This window comes from Vigna umbellata, chromosome 4 (assembly GCF_029865625.1).
Source record: "Vigna umbellata cultivar VRB3 chromosome 4, Vumbellata_1.0, whole genome shotgun sequence".
In the NCBI taxonomy this organism is placed as follows: domain Eukaryota; kingdom Viridiplantae; phylum Streptophyta; class Magnoliopsida; order Fabales; family Fabaceae; genus Vigna; species Vigna umbellata.
This window is the reverse complement of record NC_142168.1, coordinates 29,759,767-29,786,188: the sequence shown is the minus strand read 5'-3', so window position 1 is coordinate 29,786,188 and position 26,422 is coordinate 29,759,767. Positions and strand designations below refer to the sequence as shown.

Here is a 26,422-nt window from a genome sequence, read left to right as displayed (position 1 = left end):
ATGAGAAGGTTAGAAGGTACCGTGGTAGTATGATACAAAAAAAAACCTATTCCCTTCACCAAAATACTTCCAAATATAGATCCTTTCTTCCAATGACTTGTAGAATTGATTTTTAATATTCGTAAGAAACATTTTTAATTATGAAAACATTGTATAATAAGTTATATCAATATCAATAAGGTAATACACTATGGTATTATGTGGTAGAGAACCTCTAGAAGTAAAATGAACTTGGAACAAAAAGCTATTATTGTTTTAGAAGTAGGGAGGGAGGTCAAAGTTTTGGTCTGGACAGACAATGAAATCATTGATTTCAACCCCTGTACCAAACAGCTAGACAAATTCTACGATAAAATTGCAATGTTAAAGAAAACGGGAGTTCTATAGCAATCAGGGTACAAAATAATATATATATATATATATATATATTCCACATCCAATATGCAGCGTGAGTTACAGTGAGGTCATATTCTTCTAATAAATGAAGTAATGTCTCTAATTTATCAGTCTCATGCTTTTCAAAGAGAACCATAATCATTAACTCAACCCCACAAAACCGGCTTGTAGGGTGAGGTTTGCACCTCACTTATATATTATAATTTGGCCTTATCTCTAGTCGATGTGGGACTTCCAACACACCCCCTTCACGTCGAGGTATAGACATCTCGTGCGTGATAGTAGAAATTGGGTGGTCCGATAACGGCCCGATAGCGGGTGGAATAGAAGAATAGAATGTCCACTTAGAACTCGCTAGGATAGGCACTAACCATGGCTCTGATACCATATTAGAAAGTGGGTTTTTAAGCCTAACTCAACCCCACAAAACCGGCTTGTAGGGTGAGGTTTGCACCTCACTTATATATTATAATTTGGCCTTATCTCTAGTCGATGTGGGACTTCCAACACACCCCCTTCACGTCGAGGTATAGACATCTCGTGCGTGATAGTAGAAATTGGGTGGTCCGATAACGGCCCGATAGCGGGTGGAATAGAAGAATAGAATGTCCACTTAGAACTCGCTAGGATAGGCACTAACCATGGCTCTGATACCATATTAGAAAGTGGGTTTTAAGCCTAACTCAACCCCACAAAACCGGCTTGTAGGGTGAGGTTTGCACCTCACTTATATATTATAATTTGGCCTTATCTCTAGTCGATGTGGGACTTCCAACATTCTCTGAAAGAGATTTAAGGCCGCATCCACCCTATCGTTCTTTGTGAGTCCATTTATCATGATACTGTAGCTGCAAACAATAGGGCTCACTCTCATCCAGGTCATTGCATGGAATACTTGTTCACATTCTTCATTTCATTAACTAAATAATACCCATCCATTAAAGCATTAAAGCTAAAATCATTAGGTTTCACATAAGCTTTCACCATCACACCCAAGACCTTCTTGGCTTTTCTTAGCTTTCCTTGTTGACATAATGCATCAATTAATATATTGTAGGTATAAACCTTTTGCCTGATGCTATTTGATAGCATTTCATTTATGAAACCAAACGCTTGTTGTAACTGATTCACTAAGCACATCCATGAACTAGAGTATTGTAGGTAACAAGATTAGGAGAAATTTCCTTGACAACCATTTCAGAATATATATATCTCAAGCTTCTTTTGGACGTTTATTTTTTAATAGAGAGTGAATAATTATGTTGTACATTACTGGTGATCGATCTTCAACCGTTTTGAGCAATACGATGATAACTTTAGTCTCTCCAATTTTGCACAATCCATTGATCAGAGTCGCATAAGCAAATTGGTCAAGCTGAAATCCTAGTGCTACTGTTTTGTCATGGAAGTTTATAATGCTTTCTTGACCCACCCTTATAAGAGACACCTCTTAAATGAGCGTAGTTAAGATTGTGGCAGTTTGATGATAATCCCATTTGAGAATCTTGGCAAATACAGAGAAAGCGAGACCAATTGGTCAAATGACAGAAACAACTGATGAGGATGTTAGAGATTAAAAAGGTCATGGTCAATCCCTTTGAGCTCCATTTACTTACTGAGACAAATAGCAGTATGGTACTGCTTCATCTTCACAAAGAATCCTAAAATCTTTCCAATTTCGAAGACAGAAGGAACAGGTATTAAATTGTGAAATATCTTTATCGTGTAAGGAGGTCTGAGAGTGAGAGTGAGAGCAACAGAGGGAAGTGAGGATTGGAAGAAAAGGAGGAATCTTGGGCATGAAAGTAAGAAGAGAAAACCTTAAACTTCTTTAGAGCGACATCTTTGCTGTAAACAACAATAGTTTTCAATAATTTGATGTAATTACAGAAATAGAAGTTAGGTTTTCAGCAAGTATAACAGGTAGTTTACCTTTTGCATGTAAAGTTTAAAGTGACAACAAAAATCATAAGAACTATTCATAAATTTAAATATAATTTAACAATTTATAGAAATTTTGTATATATTTTATATTTTTATTTTAAAATTTCAAAATTATAATACTTGAAATAAATATTTTTGAATATTGTGACATCTGTCATTAACATCTTATCAAATTACTTAACCATAATTAAAGCATAAATCTAATACTACTATCTTAACAACAAATTAAAACTTTATTCATTAAATATAATCAAATTCAAAAATTAATATTTTTAACCTTAAATAAAATCAATGTTTACAAAAATAATAAACCTTTTCGAAATATAATTACTAAAGTATTAATAGATTCTCTCCCACGTTTCTAGAACCATTCATATTGTTGTGTCTCTTCGTCTTTATTTGTACTAATATTTGCTCCCATATTAAAATATCATCATCGTAGTCACAAACAAAGAAAATAAGGATGAACTAACACACGAACAATCTTATTCACAATCACAATCCACAACATAATAATATATTGTATAACATTATATCCACATCCTACCGTTTATAGCATCAATTGTCTCGCACAACAATATTGAAAACAGGTGATCTCAACATAAGGCACCAGCTCATAGAAAGCCACTTTATAAATTACTTTTGCAGTAGTTAAGTCACCTTATAAATTGCTTTCGCAATAATTACAGTTAGAAGTCTCACATCCATTAGAGATAATGTAAATTAGGTTTAAAGTCACTTCTTAACATTGTATCAAAGTCACATGTTAGAGCATCTCATAATGAGATTTGTGTTTGTTAAGCATATCATTCTACCTGTTATCGGATCACTCATTAATGTCTAGTCTCACCCATGATAATATCAATATATCTCGGGGTGATGGTGGTGTGTTGGTAGTCTTACATCAACAAGAGATAAGACTAGTTTAGAGTGCGTTGAAAGTCTCAGGTTTTTAGGTTAAGTTAGGCTTAAAGTTCACTTCTTAACATGATATCAAAACCATAGGTTAGAGCCTATCATAGTGAGATTTGTGATGATATCAAGACACCTTAAGGTGAGGGTGGTGTATTGGTAGTTTCACATCAATTAGAGATAAGATAAGTTTAAAGTGTGTTTTAAGTCTCGATTTTTTTAGAATTGAGTTAGGCTTAAAATTCACTTTTTAATGAAGTTACACCCTTTGGTAGAGTTTTCAAACCTTCAATTATTTGATAACTAAATGAATATCAGGTTTCCAACTACCACTCAAACACAACTTACTTGTCATTTGTTCACCAGTAAAACTAAAACTCATTATTTCTAGAGTCTTATGGATAAAAATCATTACCAGTTGTATGAAGAATCTATTAATCATTCATTTTCATAAAGTTAAAACCTCTCCTATTCACTAAAAGTGAGTGCACTCCTCGATGATCTCCTAAAGAGATTAATTAACGTAATACATTAATTATCACCCACAATTCCTTTTTTCTTAAAACTCAAAGAAACAACTACTTTTAATACCAAAATATAATAACAAAAATACCAACCACTGCCAAAACAACAAAACGTCAGGCCCAAAGTGCTAACATTACATCCGCGATACTTAAGAACTAATGAAAGAAAAAAAACACCAAAACTACCCGAGGCCAGTTGCTACCCACAACTGGAGATAACCTTTTCTTTTATGAGGGTTGTCGTGAATAACCAGCTTCGGTTCGATGGTGTCTGCATGAGATAGCAATGGTAGCTTCGGGGTTTTTTATGCAGGTGAAAAATGAGCTTGAGAGTGATGAAGAGGGTGAATTAGTATCTCGCTTTGTGGAAGATACGAAACCATGGAAGATTGAATTTGGGTTAGTGTTGGTATTGAAAGGAATTGAGGACGAATTTCATGGACTGTGTATGTTGGATAGGATCTATGCCACTCATTGGGGTATTTAGAAGAAAACTGAACCTTGCTTCAAGAGTCATGCGACTCTAGCCATACCAGAGACTGCAGATTTTGCTGTTACACAGGTTGATGGTTGTTGAAGAAATTGCACTTCCAATCAAACAAAAAACGATTTTTTGTTCTCCCACGGACCCTAATACGAGTCTTCTTTCCCCAATCTGATTTGGATTTCTCAATTGCAGGGCTACACTTAATTTATTTTCTTTTGCCCAGTTTGCCCTTAGGTAAATCTGATTTCCCCTCTTTGCAATCCATTTTTTAATACAAAATACAATTCAAACTCCTTTTTAATGCCACGTCTGATTAAACAATACACTGACCATACCACATAACCCAATCTTAAACAACTATTTCTCCAGTTTGACGACAAGTCTCTAATTATTTCAATTTTACAAAAATAAGACCCAATTGAGATACCAAACAAGAAAGATACCTATTTGAGATTATGGACGAAGATAAAGATCTACCGAAACATTAAACCCTATAATTTATTGTTATGTTAACAATACTATCTCTAATATTGTAATACTCTTATATTATTATAGTTTAATAGTATAATAATGTTATAGTAAAATTGTTTAATAGTCATAATATAATAGTAATATATTAATAATATTATAGTATAATATTTTTATAATATAACAGTCTAATGGTGTAATAGTATAATTTTACAATTATTTTATAGTATTATAGTCCAGTTATCAATACAGGTTGGAACCCGTGGCTTACCATAGATTTAGGTTGGATTAGATTAAAAAGAAAAATTGAAATTTTGAACCTAGTTCATTAAGAATCTGACTCATCTGGATTAAATTTGTAGTGAGCTTTATTAGTTAACAATCTTTTTTATTGTATTGTAGATAGAGATAGAGAAAATAATATTTCAAGAGAACAAAATATTGTGAATTTATCTTTACAAGACTTTGATATTATAGATGGATAAGTGATACATAAACGTTACATACTTATTTATTTTGTTTTTGGATTGTATCTATAGTTTAAGATGATTTTAAGTTGTATTATATTGTATTGTATTTTTTATTTTGAATTGTCTGGAGATTAACATTATTTGAACTAAATTTATTTAGATTTGAGTTAGAAAAATGTTAGTTTTTTAATTGAAAAGAAACTTGTAATTAAATGATCCAATGAATCAATGTATTTAACCCATTAATCCGTTATTAGTGAGTCCAAGTTCAGATATTTTAAACTCACTAATAAGTGAGTCAAGTTGAGTTGACTTACTAGATGACAAATCCTTAATCAATTTTTAATTTATGTTGTATTGCCTCTATGATGAAACCCATATTAGTATAACCAAGGAAGGAATATATAGTACAAATAATAAAAATAATAGTCATCATAATTGTTTTTTAGAAATATTTACTTGTATGATTTCTTTTCCATTCTTACATTTCACCAATTTCAATATTTGTATAATGTTAGACGCTAAATTAAAATTACTCCAACATAAATTGCTAAATAACTATAAATATTATATTTAACTCATTAAAATAAGGTAATAAAAAAATAGCCACAATAATTGCTTTTTGGAAATATTTTCTTATATGTTTTCCTTTTCATTCCTACCTTTCACCAATTCCAGCATCCACTAATGGAAAAATCACATTTTATGACGTAGAGAAATCACATATTATGACGTAGTTCTTAGGGACATAGTTCTGGGCGTTATAATATGTCTGCACATTTTATAACTTATCAGAAATTTACGTCATAATAGCTTGAACATATTATGACGTAGTTTCTGAAATCAGTCATAATATGCACAATTTATTATGACAAATTTTCATTTGTACGTCATAATATGGCGAAATGTATTATGACGTAGATATATTAGTCCGTTATAATATGTGATGTATTATGATGTATATATTTTTATCAATCATAATATGTTGAATGTATTATGACGTACAATTTTTCACCTATCATAATAAATTGTTTTCAAAATCAATGTATTATGACGTACATTATTTAATACGTCATAATATATGTTTTTAAAAAAAATTGATTTTTACAAATTGACATCCAATGAAATTATAATCATATTCTGTTCATCCAATGAAATTATAATCATATTCCTGTTCATCCAATCAATTTATAATCAATATAGTTTCAAATTAACAAAATAAATGAAACTAACAAAATAGAGATCATTTAAAATATTAAATTGTCTAATAATATTTAATACATCATTTATACATAAAACTATATATTAAATCCAAATATTACATTAATGTACCTACACTATTGAAGTGTAGCTAAGTTTCTACTAACACTTAAAATAAAAGAAGCCCAATTCCTTCTAATGTCTTCAATGTCTGCAACTTCCATGGAAGATGAATCATTAAAGATCTACCAAAAAAAAATAATAGAGTTAAAACAATATTGTAATCAATAGTTAAATTATTTAGTTAGTTTTTTAATACCTTATTCCATGATTCAATTATGTTTGTACAAATAATGGTATGCATGTGTTTCATTACATAATACCCACACTCATAGCTGCCCAATTGACGTCGACACTGCAAATTAAATACAAATAAGATAAATTATATAGATATCTATATCATTATATAGATATCTATATAATGATAGGTACTATATTAAAATTACTCTGAGATAAATTACTAAATAACTATAAATATTACATTTAACTCATTGAAATAAGATAATAAAAAGAAATAATCACTATAATTATTGTTTTAAAAATATTTTGTTATATGTTTTCATTTCTACCTTTCACCAATTTCAATATTTATATAATTGTAGACAGTATAGAAAAACAGCTGAAGATTTATATATATGTTAGTGCATTACCGTGTAAATTTACGTATATTAGTTAAATTTACATATGATAAATATATAGTTAGATATAGTGCAATCATAAATCATCTAAAACAAAATATATATTTTAAATATAACTTTTTAATATATAATGAATATTTCCAAAGTTAAAATAAATATAAGTCATTTTATTGAATAGAATGGATAGTCTAACTTAAAACAAAAAGTTAATCAAAATAAATGTTGGAAGAAATAATTTATCCATTGTTGTCTTATTTTAGTTATGTTCTATTTTGATATATGTGATAAATGATCAAACACTTAAAATAATGATACATTATTAATAAATAATATAGTTTACCAAATCATACAATATGAGTTATAAATATTTACATTTATTCAGTTTTCATGAATTTGTACTTGAATGATAGTTTTCATATAATATAAAATAAGTTTAAGAAAAATTAATATTATATAATTTCTACACAAAATAATTATATTAAAGATTGAATGATATGTAATATTAGAATATAAAACTTAAATTTAAAGATTTAAGTATTTATGTTGTGGATTCAATTAGATAAACTTTTTTATGTAAATTTAGAAAAAAGATAAAATAAATTTTATTTGGAAAACATTCCCATAGTATTATTGGATATCTCATGAATAATTGATTAAACAAAGCTGTAGTATATAAATGAAATACATCTGTCCTTTTAGTTCATCGTCTAATAACTATAGCAGAAAAAATACTTTTTCAAAAATTTTAAAACAAAAAACAAGCTATTTTTAAAAATTATAATCCAGGGTTGGTTTGAAAAGTTTCCATGACAAGTCAAAACACATAAATTATATCTCAAAAAAAAGTTAACACCAGAATTTATAAAAAATAATTAATATAAACTAATTTCATTTTAAAATGAAACTCTCATAATTATTTTCTAAATTCTTACAAAGTTTATTCTTCAAACTACTAGATGAAGGTTTACCAAAAGAGCTAAGAAGGTTTCTCAATTGCACCAAATCCACCACCCCACTTAACAGAAAACATGCCAAAATGGTAACAATATGAATTTTCATTTGCACATTTTGAAGAAGGACATAAAGAAAGTGCATAATTTTGGTCAAAGAGGCAAAAACCAAAATAAAAGAAAAGAGGTTACATAATGAAGTATAAAATAAATAAAAAAGGACTAAGGAGTGGGTCATATAAAATGTTAAAAAGATTATAAATTTGGGGTTGAAGAAGGTGTTTGAATAATGGGTAGAGTTTTTCTGTAAAAAGTCACAACAATTTTCAGTCCACAATCAACCCCTTTTCTTTGAATTCAACATCATCACTGTCACACCAAACCAAACCCTCTCTTTTCGCTTTCTCTCTCTAACTTGAGCTTCAAAATCAATGTCGGACTTCTCAGCAGCATGGTGCTAGGGTTCGTTTGGTTAATCCAAACATGGTCTTCAAGGGAAGGTTCTTCTCTTCCAAAAAATCCGATTCCTCTAGCCCCGATGCGTCATCCAACAGTCCTCGATCTTTCTCCTCCAATTCCCCTTCCAGATCCGACAAGAAGAAGGCTAAATCCGCCGCCCATCCAACTTTAGCAGCCGGAGGCGGCGGTGGTGGAGCTCTTGCTGCGTGTCGTCAGACGCAGGTGAAAGACGGGACCAAGAAGAAGGATGTGGTCAAGGGGAAGGAAAGTCAAACTCCGCCGCCGGAAGCTCGCAAGGATTCTCCGGTGAAGAAGTTGACGGCGGCGGAGGGACGGGAATCGTCGGTGTCGCCGATTCTGGCGTCGTCGCTGGGGCTGAACAGGATCAAGACGAGATCGGGACCGCTGCCGCAGGAGAGCTTCTTCGGGTTCAGGGGCGAGAAGGGAACGACGGCGCTAGGCGGCAGCAATCTCTCCCGTCCCGGTGTCGGCGTGCGCGGCGGCGATGGGAAGAAGAAGGAACCGGCCAGCCAGAACAGGGTCGGGTTTCGTGAGGGTTCCCATGGCGGTGCCAGTGCTACCGGAGGGTGGGGCGATAATGGGAGCAATTCTGACAGCGTGTCGACCTTGGGGAGTATGCCGCCAAGGGAGCAGAGTCCGGTGGTGTTGCCTCGGTCGCGGTTGCAGAACGGGGAATCGTCCTCGGAAGCCGCAGGTAGCTCTTTAACTCCGTGTGTTTGTGGATTTTGTAATGATTCTGATTGTGTGGTTTTGGTTGCTTTTTCAATCAGTAAGTAAAAGATTGTTGGTTCGATAGTTTGACTAGAGAAGGGTTATTAAGGACCGGCAAGACATTGCTATTTATTTTCATGCTATAGAAGAACGGCTTGTTCTCCTTTGGATTAAATTGAAAAATGAGAATTGCAAGGAATGAGGATTGGGGAGGGGTCTGGCGAGTGGAGTGGACTAGGGAGAATTTCTATTGGATCTGTATCTCTATGTGTGGTTATCTTGCTTGCTCTTGTTCTGGTACAATGATTCTATTAGGTTTATAATCTTTTGGAGTGGAGCCCCTAATTGAAAGGACTTGGTTGTTTCTGTATCTTTCGAGTTGGTCTAGATTAGTTGCTCCACGTTCTTTCAAATTGGATTTAGCTAGATTTGTATTCTCGTGTTTGAAACACGAGTAAAGAGATGAGGGGTAACATTGTAATTGAATTTTAATTTATATTAGTAATTATATTTTAAAACTAGTACGTAGTTCTTCGCATTGATTATATATATAAAACTTATGTGTTGAGGACTGCATTTATATTTACATCTCAAATATGATGATTATGCATTGAAATAATCGTCCATACATGGATGACATCTTATTGATTTTTGCATTTGAAGATTTTATCTGCAAGATATAGTTCATATTTCATATTAGAATAATTAAATAATCGTGTATAGTAACCAGTTTTCCTTTAGGAAAGAGAGAATTGCATAGCTCAATTAGTATTTTCAGATATTCTCCTCAATCCTTATGACAATCATTTTTCTATTTGAAGGGGAAAGTATTGCTACTGTTTTACTTAATCATTTAATTAACTAAATGGAATGTTTAGTAATGTAGTTGGGAAAATACACACAACTAGAAATATTAATTTAAAAAAAAACTGTAAACACTACTACAGAAGTCTTTTTCCACTAGATGGGGTAAGCTACAATAGCTGAAACCACTTGGACTCGTGTTTAGAATTACTATTTAAATGTTTTGGATATTAGTTGTAACTTTTGAAAACTGGACCAGGGTTTGACTTGAGCTGACCTGGTTACTGATTCAGTAATTCAATCATTAATCTAGTTGGGAAAACTGGTTAGGCATAAATGTAAAAATGAAAATCACAAAAATCAGCTGCATTTTCAGATTTGATTTAAACCAACTGGGCTTACTGGTTTCTATCTGATTCAAATTGGCTTGTCTTCCTTCATATTACCTAGTTGCCTGAGCATTGACCATGTTAGACTGAAAAGAAGTTAGTATTAGGCATACCACACCTGCGAGAAAGAGGCATGTCAAATGCAGTGAGACTAGAATATGTTCTGAAATAATTTATTCACGGACTTTCTGTATTTTGGTATCTGTTTGCATTACTTATTCTGGATTGTTCATTATTCAAGTAGATATAGTTCACAATTTAACTCCCTTGTAAAATAACCAGCTTCTACTAGACATAAATAAATATCTACATAACAATAATAACTGAAGGGTAAATTAAAGCTTTAACCTGCGCAAATGCACAACTAAAATATCACGACTTGCATTCACAGATCCTAATTAAAGCACTGACATATCCCTATAATTAAATCTTACAATAAACATTATCATAACATTAAATCAAACTACTGGGGTCTGTGAATCACTGGATCTTTAAACTTAAGATTTCCTATAATTTTTTTAGTGCTGCCATTTCAAATTGGTTGAAGCTTTATACAGAAAAAGTTGGTTGTAGTAGCTAATTCACAACTTTTCACCTTTCTGTATCTCTGCCTCGCAAACTCATCTGTCGTTGGTCTCTGTAGTAAACAGAATTATATTATTGGCGAGGAAATGCCTTGTGTATGTAATATGTGTCAAATGTGAATGCAAGGGTATTGCAAAAAGTCCCAAGTGGGTTAAGCACACGTATAAGGCTGAGTATGTAAGAGTAAGAATGTCAACGGGACGGGTATGGGTAGTAACTCCCTACTACTCTCCCTGTTGGATAAATAGACGGGTATGGATAGTATCTCCCCACTACTCTTCCTGTTGGATAAATATCCGTCCCGTCCCCATCCCTATATTTGTGTGGGTACATGCATATTTTTTAATATCTGCAGATATTTGTGGGTACCAACGAATATTTACAAAAGAAATTCTAAAAATATTTAACAAAATATTTTAACCATAAAAATCTATAAAATGTTTACTTCCTTACACAACACACATAAGCTCAAGATCAACTATGTTTACTACCTTACACAAACTTGGACTGAGACTTGCTTTCAAATTCCAGATGGGGTTGTGATGAGGTGGTTTTGGGTTGATGTCATTATTTGTTTAGTTTTGCCCATGGACCATTGATCAACAAATTTGTTTTATATGTATGTGTTTAAAGTATTTAGCCAAACCGTTAGTTATTTTTCTTAAAATTATACTTTTCCTTACTATATCACTTTAAGCAGGCAAGCAGGCATCATCATGGGCTCAGTCTGGAGGCTTAAGAAGTGCAGATGTTTGTACTCCAGAGGTACCACTGGTTTAGAGTGTGTGTTGGTGCTTGGTATCTTTTGTCATCACTAACTTTTTATTTTCTGAATTAGTTGTTATTTTCTGTTTGTTTGTCTATTACAGTACAAAATAACTCAATTATTTCTTTTCAGACGGCATATGATTTTGAAAACCCAAAGGAGTCTGAATCTCCTCGCTTTCAAGCCATATTACGTGTCACTAGTGCACCTAGAAAGAGGTTTCCTTCGGATATCAAAAGTTTTTCCCATGAGTTGAATTCGAAAGGTGTCTGGCCTTTTCCATTTTTGAAGCCTCGGCGGTTGAATAACCTTGAGGTATTTTAGTCTTGATTTCACATTATATTGTGGTGCTAATGATTTGCGTCATTGGAGGGAATTTCATTAAAATTGCTTTACTTTGATATGCAGGAGATTTTGGTCGTTATTAGGGCAAAATTTGATAAAGCGAAGGAAGATGTGAACTCTGATTTAGCCATTTTTGCGGCAGATCTTGTAGGAATTCTTGAAAAAAATGCAGATACTCATCCTGAATGGCAAGAGACAATTGAGGACTTGCTAGTTTTGGCAAGGAGTTGTGCTATGACTTCATCTGGCGAGTTTTGGCTTCAGTGTGAAAGCATAGTTCAGGAGTTGGATGATAGGCGTCAAGAGCATCCTCCTGGGATGCTAAAGCAGCTTCACACCCGAATGCTTTTCATTCTCACAAGGTGTACCCGATTATTGCAATTCCACAAGGAAAGTGGTTTGGCTGAGGATGAACCTGTTTTCAATCTTCGTCAATCAAGAGTCTTGCATTCTGCTGGAAAATGTATTCCTCCTAGTGTGGGAAGGGATGCTAAAAGTTCAAGTGCTGCAAAAGCCTTAAAGCCTTCATCTAAAAAAGCTTTTAGTCAAGAACAGAGTATGATGGGTTGGAAGAAAGATGTTATGCAACCGGAAAATCTTTCACTTCCTGCTGATGATGATAATACAAAACATTTTGACTCTTCAGGCAGGGATCGAATGGCTTCTTGGAAGAAATTCCCATCTCCGTCTGGAAAAAGCCCTAAAGAAGCTGCTCAGTTGAAGGACCAAAATTATGGGAGGGTTGAATCTTCAAAGGCATCAAATAATAAGAGATTCCCTTCTGATGTGGACCTTTCTACTGCAAAGCCATCTGAGTTTCTTCCTATCAAAGATTCCTTGGATCATGCTTCCAAACACCAACATAAAGTTTCTTGGGGATACTGGGGAGATCAGCAGAATAATAGTGAGGAGAACTCAATAATTTGTCGTATATGTGAAGAGGAAGTTCCTACTTCACATGTTGAAGATCATTCGAGGATTTGTGCAGTTGCTGATAGATGTGATCAGAAGGGACTGAGTGTCAATGATCGTCTTGTCAGAATTGCTGAAACACTAGAAAAGATGATGGAGTCTTGTTCACAAAAGGATACCCAACAAATGGTGGGAAGTCCTGATGTTGCAAAAGTATCAAATTCTAGTATGACTGAAGAATCTGATGTTCCTTCTCCTAAACTTAGTGATTGGTCTCGCAGAGGCTCAGATGACATGCTAGACTGTTTCCCCGAAACTGATAATTCTGCTTTTATGGATGACCTGAAAGGATTACCACTTATATCATGCAAAACTCGTTTTGGTCCAAAGTCTGACCAAGGTATGACAACATCATCTGCAGGGAGCATGACTCCAAGGTCACCATTGATGACACCACGGACAAGTCAGATTGACTTGCTCTTGGCCGGGAAGGGTGCTTATTCTGAACATGATGATCTGCTGCAGGCATGCCATATTTTGAAATCTTTTTCTATTTCTTTTATTTCTAATTTATTGCCTATACTAGTTGCTCGCATTGTCCATTCAAGTCAGAGCATGTTCTATTAAATGGTCCTCCCCATGTGTTTACATATGATGTTAAGGTGATACTCGATCTAGTATTCATAACTGCCCCTAAGCATTATTTCTTTCTATATTCAGTAGTGTTAAATTGTAGAAAATAGAAGACAATGAGAAAATGTGCTTTATTTATATTGAGAAAAAAAAACAATACAATTAAAAGGAGTTACGGTATTCTCTAATAATAAAGATATGATGCAGGAATAAATGAAACATTCCTAATAATAAATATAAAATCTAGATATTCCTCATTCTAAAAGATATTCCTGGTTATAAAGTCTAGATATTCCTGATTCTATAGTTATAAGATTTCCCATCAAGCTGGAGTATATAAGTCATATGTGCTCAGCTTGCTGCAAAAATGATTTTTTATTTGTCCTCTTAGAGGCTTGGTGAATATGTCTACTAACTTTTCACTAGAGTTGCTGAGTCTAGTGGTTGTGCTTTCAAACCCAACTTTTCTCTAATGAAATGGCAATCTATTGCAGTGTTTGGTACTCTTATGAAAGACAATATTTTGTTTGGAACTGTTGAGCAAGAAATTCTTTTAGTTGGACAATACCCTCCTTACCACTATTAGTTATGACAATGTCATCCATATATACAATAAGTTAGATACATCCTCGTGGAGAATGACGTAAAATGGAGAATAGTCAACATCATTCCGTATGATTCCAAATTGTTAGATGACAGTTTGAAAACACTCAAACCATGATTAGGGTGATTACTTGAGTCCATGCAGGGACCTGTGAGGAGTATATACCATATTAGACTACTCATCTTAAGCATCAAATTTAGGAGGTTTGTCTATGTAGACTTCCTTGTCTTGATTATCATGCAAAAATGCATTCTTGATGTCAATTTGAAATTGAGTCTAGTGGCGAATAGTTGCAATGGAGAAGAGAAATTGTCAAATATAATATTGTCCATAGATTTGTGTGCATCCTTTGGTAACCAAATTATAGGGATCAAATTTACCGTTAGGGCCTATTAAGAGTGTAGAATAACTAACACCCAATTATTGATTTGCTAGCTAGAAGAGGAACCAACTTCCAAGTGCCACTACTTTGAGGAGCACACATCAACTATGAGCACACATCAATTATGACTTGTCGCAACTCATTGTAGTATAAAGATTCACCTGGAGACTTTAAAATAGGAACAAAAGATAATGATGACAAACAAGTATAATCATTTTCCAAATAGCAATAGGTTAATCATTTTTAAAGGATATTGGATCAGGTATGAGAGATGGTTTGGGGAAGGATCAAACACCACTATATCATTATCTGTTGAAGATGGCTCCCATACAGGAATGTCAATTGGCTTTGAGTGGCATTGATATGCCTGAAGTGGTGCTGGAGAAGCATCCCAAAATATGGGAGAGTCATTTAGTGATGAAGGAAGATTGATTTACATATATACTCATTAGGAGGAACATGTGTATAATATGGGACAAACTCAAAGAAAGAGACATCACTCTAAAAAAGACAATGACTAGGTTTAGGAGAGAATATCAATACCCTTTTGAGAATGATGATATCCTAGAAAGGCACATTAGCCAATGTGAGGTTATCTACAAAACATGGAACCAAAAATATGTGGAGAAAGGATGTATGGATGAGAATGAGGAAAAAGGACAAAGTTAGTTACCTAACCATTAAGGGCGAATGGTGACATCTAATTAATGTGATAACATGAGGATAAAGAACATGTGGAACATGAATGAAGAAGGGTCTGTGTGGAACATCTGATGTCAATCATTTGTCTCAATATCCCATCTTGTAAGGTAACATTAATTTTAGTGAATGTGAGGATAATGTCGTGATATTTAGTGAGTTGGGTGAGGGAAAGTAAATCAAACAGGGAGTAGACACAAAGAACAAAGTCAATGTTATGTATGGGAGGAGATTACTAAGTACTAATATCACATGCTTTTGATTGTTAACCATTAGCAGCTACATGAACGACACATTTAGTAGGAGGAAGAAAGTGGAACTGCAACCACTGAGATTGTGGTTGGACGGAAGAGGCAAGCACAATGATGGGTGGCATAAGGCAGGCTTCATCGCATGCATCGAGAAGGTTTGCAAAAAGAAAAGAACACTTCACACTAGAGACCGTGGGTCCACCAAGCAAATAGGGTATTATAGAGACTCTAGATACCATACTAGAAAGTGGACTTTAGGTATAACTTAATTTCATAAAATTTGCTTGAAAGGGAAAACTTGTACCACTTAAATAATGTAATTTGGCTATATGTCTAATCAATATGGGATTTCCAACACATTCTATCACATAAAGGGATGACAATGGTAGGGATGAATAGTGTCTATCGGGTACCGGTTCCGTCTAAAAAAGTTTGTTTTGTTATGCACCAGGTATCCGTGAAAAAATATCCACGGAAGTTTTTATACTTGTGGATATTTTTGGATACCCACAAATATTTTATATTTTACTTTTGAAATTTAAATAAAATTATTAAAAAAAATCTTTAAAACATAAACTTAGATAGAAATATTAGTTCTTAAGCTCAATTCAAATCAAATTAATGAATAAAATATTAATGCAAATAAATTTGGTCTTCCTAAAAAAATTTAAATGAGTTGCGCCAAAATATAAATGTTAGAAGATTGATATTTTATAAAATAACTTTTCATAGGTCTAAATAAGAAAAATAGAAATATATAAAATCAAATTTTAAACAATTCTTTCATGATTAATATTTCTTTCACCAATACTTTTATTTTGATCACTTGAATTTAAAAAAAATTCAAATAAAATTCACTAATAATTATTAGCAGGCAGCGAGTATTTGCGGGTTGAATACTATGATATTTGTACTCGTCCCATTAGTAAACGGGTAATTTAATACTCGTACCCATTACCCATAAATATCCATTAAGGTACTCGTTTGTATGTGTTACAGATTATACTCGGGGATAACCTTGGGTATGAATATAATATCCCTCATTACATTTTTGACTATGCACTTAGAAGTAGATATTTATGGATGGTCCAGTAGGAGTCAATTAAACCTCATTAGGATAAACTGGGGTACCATGTTAAACTATAGAGAATAGAGAAACAGTGAACTGAAATCACTTGTTTATGAGACACCATGGGTGGGTGCTTTATTTATATTGAGAAAATGGAATCACTACAATAAACAGAGGTGATATGGTATCCTCTAATAATAATAATACGATATAAGAATAATACATATATGATCTAAGTATTCCTATGTGCCTTATTTCAATAATTATAACAAATAGAAAATGTTTTATTAATAAATTAGGATTTTGATGTCTAATTGTTTGTGCTTAAATATCCAACTGTTTATGCCTGTATATGTACTGAAGTTTTAATAAATGAGGCTTGTATTACATTTGCTTAATATAAAATAACTTCCTGCTTCCATGTATTCTTAGAAAAATCTCATCTTTGACATTCTTCCGTTGCAAAATTCCCTCTTTTATTGTAGATGAATGAACTTGCTGATATAGCTCGATGTGTGGCAAATGCACCTCTGGACGATGATCGCACAACTTCATATTTATTATCTTGTCTTGATGACTTGCGGGTTGTTGTAGAACGAAGGAAATTTGATGCACTTACTGTGGAGACCTTTGGAACACGTATTGAGAAGCTCATACGGTTAGTAACTTTTCTGTTTTACATTATGTAAGACATCTCTGTAATATGGAAAGTACTCCTAGCAAACATTGAACTACATGATAAGCTTTGGGGGAGGTTCTTGTTAGACACTGTTCATAGGGAATATGTTAGGTTCCTGAGTTGGAGACCTAACTAAGACAACCCAATCACACACACAAACAAGAATTAACACTGTAAAAGGAATGTGTTTCTGTATTGATATTGAAAGAAGGTACACAGGTAGCGTTAATGGAGGCCTACTCCTCCTCTTAATCCTAACGGAGGCCTAATCCCCCTCAACAAGGTCCAAGACCTATTTACAAATAGTAAAAATGATTCCCCCCTTCCAGAATTACCCAAAAGGTTTATTTATACTCTCTCTCCCTCTAACAGCCTAACAAACTTTCCCGCTCTTCTTTACTCCTTTGCCTTCTATCCTAAACCCATTACCCATAATGTCCTATCACCCTGTGTCCTAACAGAATAGGCATAATATTATAACCGAACACAGAATACCATATGGCATAACAGTATTGCTGCAACTATGTCTGTGTCCAAACTATCTTGGGATTTGACTTTATAGTGAGTAATTGTGTAGTGAGAGAGAAAGTATTGATGTATTGTTCAATTTTCTCATAAACTTAACCTACTTTACCTTAATATGCGTTCTTTTTTTCTCACTTTACTCATCTCACCGAAGATGAGTAACCCCCGATTATCTGTACGAATGATATTTTCTTGCTAGTAATTTTTTTTCTTCTGAAGTTTATAATACACACATATATATACATACAAATGCACACACAGTGCACACACACACACACAAACATGTGTGTGTGTGTATATATATATATATAATGTATACATACATACATAGACACATTCATTTTTTTTTTTACCCTGAACTTGTGACTATCCCATTGTTTAGTACTAGTAGGAAGTTGAAATCGAAGATAGATTTGGTGAGCTGCATAGTGCAAATTGTGGACACATGGTGTGCGCTTGTTAGAAAACTAAAAATTTCTCTATATCTAAAATAAAAATATATCAAAATTATATCAAAATAATTAACATAATTCAAACATGTTCTAGTGTGTCAACTAGACAACAATTGCAATAGCAAAGCTTTACACTACTAGGTGGGGTAGGCTGTTAGCTGCATGGATCAGATAAAGCCATTCAGACCAATGTTTTAGCGATGTTATTTATCATGATATCTCTCTTGAAAACTTCGTTGATTTACTTGGTCTCCCATTAAAACTCATGCAGTTTTCTTTTATACTGTTCTAGTTCATCAAAGTTCATGAAATCTAATGTAACAGCTGTTCAAAGGAAAGATAGCAGACAAACTTCAACATAGAATAATCGATAGCACAATTTTAAGGAACACTCAGTGTATATGGTTCTGTTGTGTTGATGTCTAGACTTTGTTACCAACGTGAATGAAAAGGAGTGTGTGCTGATTCTGTTGGGTAACTGCTGCCATGTATTAAATAAACAAGTGAATAGAAGATAAAACAAACTAAGGTTCTGTTTTTGGTGAAGAAAAACACAGTAGAATAGAGTGAGAGGCAGGAGGACGATGTTATGTGAGGGAGGTACCTGACTAATAAAGTGTGAGAAGGTAGGACTAGATTGCAAACAAAATAATTAAAAAGGAAACAAAACAGTGCAAGGAATACAAGTTGCCTCTCCTGAATAAAAAAGAAGTCCTTAGCTAAAATGGAGGGTGGCATAAAAAACATTGCCGCCATTGCAAGATTACAGTGCGTCCTGTTTTGGTCCGCACTGCCATTGGTCTGGCCAAAATGTGTCAGGGTGGGCTGGCCCGCCATAGGAGAGTGGACTGAAAATCCTAATCTGTCCTGTCAAAGGACGGGTGACAGGGCTGGTTCACCAACTTTTTTAAAAATTTTTTTGGATCTTTTTAAATTTTGTTTTTTTAAAATATATTTATATATTAAAAGCACATTGTAAGTATTTTTTAAATTTCAATTGATTAATTAATGTCTCTAATTTGAATAATCAAAATAATTATCTTTATATGTTAAATTACTCCATTATAATTAATAATTGGAACATAATTTATAAGTGTTAATAATTTATGTTAAAATATTATTTTATATTTACCTCCTTCAAGTAATATAATACAAAAATATTATTTTTTAAGTTGTTCTTTATTGTAATTTTTATTTAAAGAAGTGGGCTGCTGACCATCCCTCTCTGCCCTGCCAAATTAGCAGGCCCATTTTGCCACCTATACCTTCAATCCACGTTTCAGTACATTTAATTTAATATCATGGACCTTTCTAGTTGTGCTTTGAAATTTTTTGTGATTATTCTTGATAAATAATATTTGGTTTGGTAGAGAGAAGTATCTGCAGCTCACTGAGATGGTGGATGTTGAAAAGATAGATACAGAGAGCACAGTTGATGATGATGTTCTTTTGGAAGATGACGTGGTTCGTAGTTTGAGAACAAGCCCAATCCATTCATCAAGGGATCGTACCTCTATTGATGACTTTGAAATTATAAAACCTATCAGTCGTGGGGCATTTGGGAGGGTTTTCTTGGCTAAAAAGAGAACAACCGGTGATCTTTTTGCAATAAAGGTATATATTCTTCGTGCTTCTGATTCATCTGTTGTATCAGCACTTAATCTGAACATCCATGTACTTGCGTTTGTTTCATGCCTGATTGTGCATTGTACTTCTTTTTTTGCTTGTATAGAAGAGTTTTTTTTAATGAAATTGGGAAATAAGTTTTTATAATCGGTATGGAGTTTTATTGAAGCATACGACTGTGTGTTTTTGAAATGCTTATTATAGGGCAAAGGCCCACCTTTTGACGACTCCTTTTGATAGCTTACTGAAAAATAGAGATTAGTTTCTGACATGCTCTTCAAGCTCTCATGTAAACTGTGTTTGATCTCTATATTTCACGAATTGTTTTAGATCTCATAACTTGATGCAGGGAATGCTAGATATGTTATTTAAAGTCCGATCTTATATTTATTTATTAATTTTTTCATTTTTTACTAGAAATAATTTTTTCATGCAATTGTTCTCGAAACTGTTTCCTTGTGTTCGTTCTTACTTCATACTTTTTGTATCTTTCAACGGTTCCATGCATCCAAGGTAATTTAATGCAATGTATGGTATAAATAGATTGACTGTATAGTTAGAAGGGACTTTTTGATGAATTGATTTGTTGACAGGTATTGACCTGTGACGAGGGTTAAGCCTCGGTTTCCATTCTGTACAGTGATTCTTACTGTGAATAGAATTCAGTTTCCTTCTTTCTGTGTCTTTTTCTGCGAGGAAGAGAGTTCTTGATTAGGTTCCCCATTTAGGAACTTAACAATTGGTCCAACCTGCCGGATTCGCTTGGGAGGGGATTGATAGATCAAGAAGTAATCAAGAAAGGGTGGAGGCATGGAAGGAAGAAACGATACCGTGGAGAGGAGGACCAGCGAACTGAGAATGAACATGGCAGCAATACGCCAAGATTACGCAGCAATACGCCAAGATTTGCAAGAAATTATGAAAAAGTTGAGTGGGCGAACCAGCGACCAGGAGGGCCAACAGTCGAACGACAGCCAAGCCTCCGTCAACGAGAACAAAAGGAGGCAAGAGGAGGAAGTGGGAGAGGCAAGGGGTGAACGCCATGAAGGGCAACCCAGTTGGAGGACAAGGGTAGAATTACCCACTTTCGAAGGGTTTGATCCTATGGGATGGATTGCTAGGGCGGAGACAGTTTTTGAGACCCAAGGGGTGATAGAGGAAGAAAAAGTGCGCCGGACATACAGTAGCATGGAGGGAAGTGCTGGCTATTGGATCCAAGCCTGGAAGGCTAAAGCCAAGAATCCTTCTTGGGAAGGACTGAAGAAAGCTATGGTGATAAGGTTTGGAACAATTGTTGAGTGTTTGTTGAAACAGACGGGGACGGTAGACGAGTATGTACGAGACTTCAAGAAATTGTCATGACAAACGAAGAGGGTACCGGACGAGCAGCTGTCAGGATATTTTCTGGCGGGATTGCAAGAGGACATTCGGAACCAAGTCCAACCGTATGACTCGCAGGAAGTGATGGTAGCGAAGCGGATCTCAATGGATGTGGAGGCTGGGTTGCAAGAACCGATACGCAACAAGGTGCGTCTTCTCGATCCTCAGGAATTGATGGCTGCGATGCCAATCGCACGGGATGGGGAGGAACTTAACGGAGGAGCGAAGACCGGAGGAGGAGGAATGGGAAGAAACCTGACGAATTGGAGTAGACCGAGCGGGGTGGCATTGCGGGTTGAACCCAGTCGACAAACCCAGAACCGAACGAGGCCAGCGGAGAATAGTGGGTCGGTGCGCAAGGAGGTGACACAGGCGAGCGGGCTTGCGAAGTCAAACTTCGATAACAGAGGGAGAAATTCTGGGAATTTACCCTACTCACCGTTTGCGAAACGTAGGAAGGAGGAAAGTTGTTTCAGGTGTGGAGGGGCTTTCGGCCCAGGTCATCAATGCCCCGAAAGAAGTTTGAGGATGTTGATGATGGTTGAGGACGAGGAGGAAGATGGAACAGAGGCAGAGACAGAGTTGGCTCAGATGCAGATGAAGCTTTCTGCGTTTTCTGCTAGGGGCCTGACACAACCCAAAAAGATGAAATTGCAAGGAGAAATTGAGGGAAAACGAGTTTTAATTTTGATGGACAGTGGCGCGTCCCATAAATTCGGTCTCTTATTTCGACCACCACCCAAACCCCCAGACTTGAAGTTGCAGGTATCGATAGAAGCAATTGAAAATCACATGCCACAAGTTATGGTAATTGATGAGATTGGTACAAAACATGAAGCAATGGCTGCAAGCACAATTGCACAACGTGGGATTCAGTTTATTGCCACTGCTAATGGAATTCCAATTGAAAATGATGATGTAAAAAGTAGTGAAACTTTTGAGTGCAGGTAGTAGCAGCGGGTTCCTTCCTATGATCAGACCATATCACAATGCGATCGGCTCAAGCTTCCCGATTCCAACCTTGAGGACAAGGTTGTTCTGCAGGGGGTGTATTGTTAGGATATAGAGTAAGGGGAAAGGGGAGTAGGGTAGAAGGGAGAGGACAGTATAAATAGATTGACTGGATAGTTAGAAGGGACTTTTTGATGAATTGATTTGTTGACAGGTATTGACCTGTGACGAGGGTTAAGCCTCGGTTTCCATTCTGTACAGTGATTCTTACTGTGAATAGAATTCAATTTCCTTCTTTCTGTGTCTTTTTCTGCGAGGAAGAGAGTTCTTGATTAGGTTCCCCATTTAGGAACCTAACACAATTTCTTTAATCAACTCTGTTGTAAATTTCTTTCTTTCTATCTAACTTTTACATTAAAAATAAAACTTTAAGTTTACCTATTGGGTTTGGTTTGGTTTGGCCGCTCCACTATCATGTATTTTGTTTTATTATTTCTTTATGTAGAGTTCTTCGTATAGTGATGCTTTTGCAGACCTTTAAGGTTAAAATAAACTTGTTTCTATCTTGGTTTATGCTTTTACTATGTAACCCTGTTGACCTATTTTCTAATAGGTTCTCAAGAAGGCAGATATGATCCGTAAAAATGCTGTGGAAAGTATATTAGCAGAACGTGATATCTTAATTACAGTACGCAATCCTTTTGTGGTGAGCAGGTCTAACTGTTTTAATGTTCCATGCTGCTTTGAGAAATTTTATCTTATTGTAATGTTACCTTTACTTTAAGAAATTTTATCTTATTCTAATGTTACCTTTACTTTAATCAGGTTCGATTCTTCTATTCTTTTACATGTCGTGAAAACTTATATCTTGTTATGGAGTATCTGAATGGAGGTGACCTGTATTCATTATTAAGAAATTTAGGTTGCCTAGATGAGGAAGTTGCTCGAGTATATATTGCTGAAGTGGTATAATTCTTGGTTCTGTCTCCTCAGTTGCTCTTTCTATCTCTCTAGTTATCTGAATTTTTTTTCATTACATTGTCTAGAACATGCGTTTTTTTTCAATGTTAGGTGCTTGCGTTAGAGTATTTGCATTCCCTGCATGTGGTTCATCGAGATCTGAAGCCTGACAATTTATTGATAGCACATGATGGTCACATCAAGGTAACTACTAAGTATGTTCTAATTTCTGCTTTTAAACCTCCAAACCATGGTTATGTGAAAAGGCTATTTCTTTTACTTTTTTCCTTAACCTTGGTTTTGAAATTTGGAATGGAAATCCAATCTCGCTAACCTCTTTCCTCTCTTACTCTTAGGAGTAATATCAATAATCTCGTACTTCATAATGATAGTTAAGTATGATTTTTATGGAGTTTGATTGTGTTTGCCATTTTGGGGTGGCATTGTGTTTTAGAAATTTTGGTGCTCATATCTATGATGAATCATTGAGAGTTTTGCATCTTTTCTACTATTAGCTTCTTTTATCAGCACCATCAATCCCATGCTTTAAGTTGTGATTCCACGTATGTGGTTCAATAATTTTGGAGAATTTCAATTTCTTAATTGTTGATTGGATCCTTTTGAGTTTCAATTTTTCAACATTCTTGTAATCCTGTGGCTCTCTTAAATACATTTTATAAACTGTTAAACAGCTTGGTTTTTTTGTTCTGGCTACTTTTGCAGTTAACAGACTTTGGGCTTTCTAAAGTTGGTCTCATCAACAGCACAGATGATCTGTCTGGCCCAGCAGTGAATGGGACATCCCTACTTGAAGAGGATGAGGCTGCTGATGTATTTACATCTGAGGATCAATGGGAAAGGAGGAAAAAACGCTCTGCAGTGGGCACGCCTGATTACTTAGCCCCAGAGATACTTTTGGGAACTGGACATGGTTTGTATTGTCCCAATTTTATGTTTAAGGTGGTTTCATTTCTGTTTTCCCCTATCTCTTAAGATATAAATTTGACTTTTGTCATTATTTGGGCAGTTTAGAGAAAACATGATTTCCCTTATGTGTAGAATTAAATATCACAAATTGATTGCTATTCTCTATAGTGAAATTAGGTAGTTGAATGATACATGTTATGATCATTGTAGCTAGCTGATTTAATGATTCTATTATACTTTATATACGATGAATACTCATAGCATTTACTTTTGGCATAACTTGTGCAAATTTTACAGCGTATACTGCCGATTGGTGGTCTGTTGGGGTCATTTTATTTGAGTTGCTTGTTGGTATTCCACCCTTTAATGCCGAGCATCCTCAGGTTTCTATCTTGCTTTTTTGTATGATAAATTTTTTAGATGGTTTTTAAGTTTCTTTCCATGTCATTTTTCCCTTTATACGATTTGAGTTCTCTCTGACATGATGTTATTTTTGTGTTTGTAGACTATATTTGATAATATTCTTAATCGTAAAATACCTTGGCCTTCAGTTCCTGCAGAGATGAGTCCTGAAGCACAGGATCTTATTGATCGGTATATTATGTTGTTTTTTTTTTTTGTGATAACATGCTTTCTTATTGGGTATTATTCTTGTTTAAGCACTCATATCTAAGATAGCTGAATTTTTTTCATTTAGTCCCTGACATTATGAATTTTCAGATTATTGACAGAAGATCCTAATCAGAGACTGGGATCTAAAGGCGCATCAGAGGTGATGTAATTTCTGATGAAATATAGAACTTTGATATCCATTTTTATAATTTATTTTCTGTGCTCAAATGTTAACTAATTTTAATGATTCAGGTAAAGCAACATGTTTTCTTCAAGGATATAAACTGGGACACACTTGCCAGGCAGAAAGTATGTTATAGTTTGCCCAAGCGACAAATCTTAACTGTTAATTTTAGTGCCCCTCTCTTGATGTCCAATGTAACGCTTCTGTTGGTTTTGTAGGCTGCATTTGTTCCTGCTTCTGAGAGCGCTCTGGATACCAGTTACTTCACTAGTCGCTACTCATGGAATACTTCTGATGGCCTTGTATATCCAGCCAGTGATGTTGAGGATTCTAGTGATGCTGATAGCTTAAGTGGCAGCAGTAGTTGCTTGAGCAATCGCCAAGATGAAGTGGTATTGCAAGTTGTAGGCATTGCTAAACGTAAAATACTTCACTGAAATCAATTTAAAGTATAATGGGCTGACTTCCTCTTGGTAACAGGGAGATGAATGTGGGGGTCTTGCTGAGTTTGATTCTGGCACATCTGTCAATTACTCTTTCAGTAATTTCTCCTTCAAGGTAATTCCCTCAAATTATATTCATTTCTTTGTAATCTGTGAGTAAACAATTAGAATTAACTTGAATGGATTATGCCTGATATTTCCTTTGTTTCTTGTCACCTACAGTGTGATTTAATGTGTTAAGCTGTCTTCTCTGAGCTTACTATACTATTCTATTCATAAGTGGCCTAATAATATGTTTAATCTTGCGTATGTAGCATTTGTTCTGTTAATATTTCGTTTGATAGTTTTCTTCCTGGTCTTATGCTTTACTTTCCCATTCCTTGGTGTTTTCAGAACCTCTCCCAGCTTGCATCTATCAACTACGATCTCACTAAAGGATGGAAAGATGATCCTCCGACGAATTCTAGTGCATAGCTGTATGTATTAATTATCCTCTGTCAAAGTCCAGAATTTGGTTTTCGACCTATGATCCAAGCAATTTTGGGGGCACAAGCACCTTTATCGTTTGTATACATTGTACATGTACGATTCTGTCGCATAACTTGCCCATTCGTTATGGATTGATTTTTTTCTTGCTCACTCAGTTTTTATTGCTGGATTTTGCAGATTTAGAGGTTCAAAGTGGTTCAGGATGTACTCTTTGCTTGTTAGGTTACAGGGCAACGGTGGGGTGTTTCAGTTTTACCGTTTATTGTGTATGAATTGAGAACTGTAAATTTAAAAATGCATATCACAGTTGCTCAAATTGTTCCGCGATATACTGGCAATGAGAACACATCCTTTTTGTTTAGACAAACCACTGTTATATTATATACTTAATTCAGATGCTGCTGTGAAGTCTTCTTAACCCCTCCCTTGAGTTATGCTGGTTTTATTAACCTATCCACGGAAACATTGCTTTCAACCCCACTCATTTATTACAGGCGAACGTAGTCATTTGATTT

The 26,422-nt window shown here is 34.7% G+C and overlaps 1 protein-coding gene and 1 pseudogene across 3 annotated transcripts; one reads left to right on the top strand and one right to left on the bottom strand.

Moving 5' to 3' along the window:
* Positions 1-1,183: 1,183 nt before the first annotated feature.
* Positions 1,184-2,239, bottom strand: LOC148199804 (uncharacterized; annotated as a pseudogene).
* Positions 2,240-8,321: 6,082 nt separating this feature from the next.
* On the top strand, positions 8,322-26,301 carry LOC124840248 (putative serine/threonine protein kinase IREH1). 3 transcript variants are annotated; one of them, XM_047316279.2, is made up of 18 exons: positions 8,325-9,223; positions 11,719-11,783; positions 11,917-12,099; positions 12,193-13,566; positions 17,165-17,337; positions 19,706-19,949; positions 22,906-22,998; positions 23,118-23,258; positions 23,364-23,456; positions 23,976-24,183; positions 24,477-24,562; positions 24,685-24,773; positions 24,900-24,951; positions 25,044-25,100; positions 25,194-25,367; positions 25,456-25,533; positions 25,812-26,000; positions 26,085-26,301. In XM_047316279.2, the coding sequence occupies exons 1-17, from the start codon at positions 8,533-8,535 to the stop codon at positions 25,890-25,892; spliced, it is 3,882 nt and encodes a 1,293-aa protein (XP_047172235.1). In that variant the 5' UTR covers positions 8,325-8,532; the 3' UTR covers positions 25,893-26,000; positions 26,085-26,301. The 3 variants fall into 3 exon arrangements, with proteins under 3 accessions (XP_047172252.1, XP_047172235.1, XP_047172225.1); XM_047316269.2 differs by having other exon boundaries at positions 11,716-11,783; XM_047316296.2 differs by lacking the exons at positions 25,194-25,367; positions 25,456-25,533; positions 25,812-26,000; positions 26,085-26,301 and having other exon boundaries at positions 8,322-9,223; positions 11,716-11,783; positions 23,976-24,212; positions 25,044-25,104.
* The last annotated feature ends 121 nt before the right edge of the window (positions 26,302-26,422 follow it).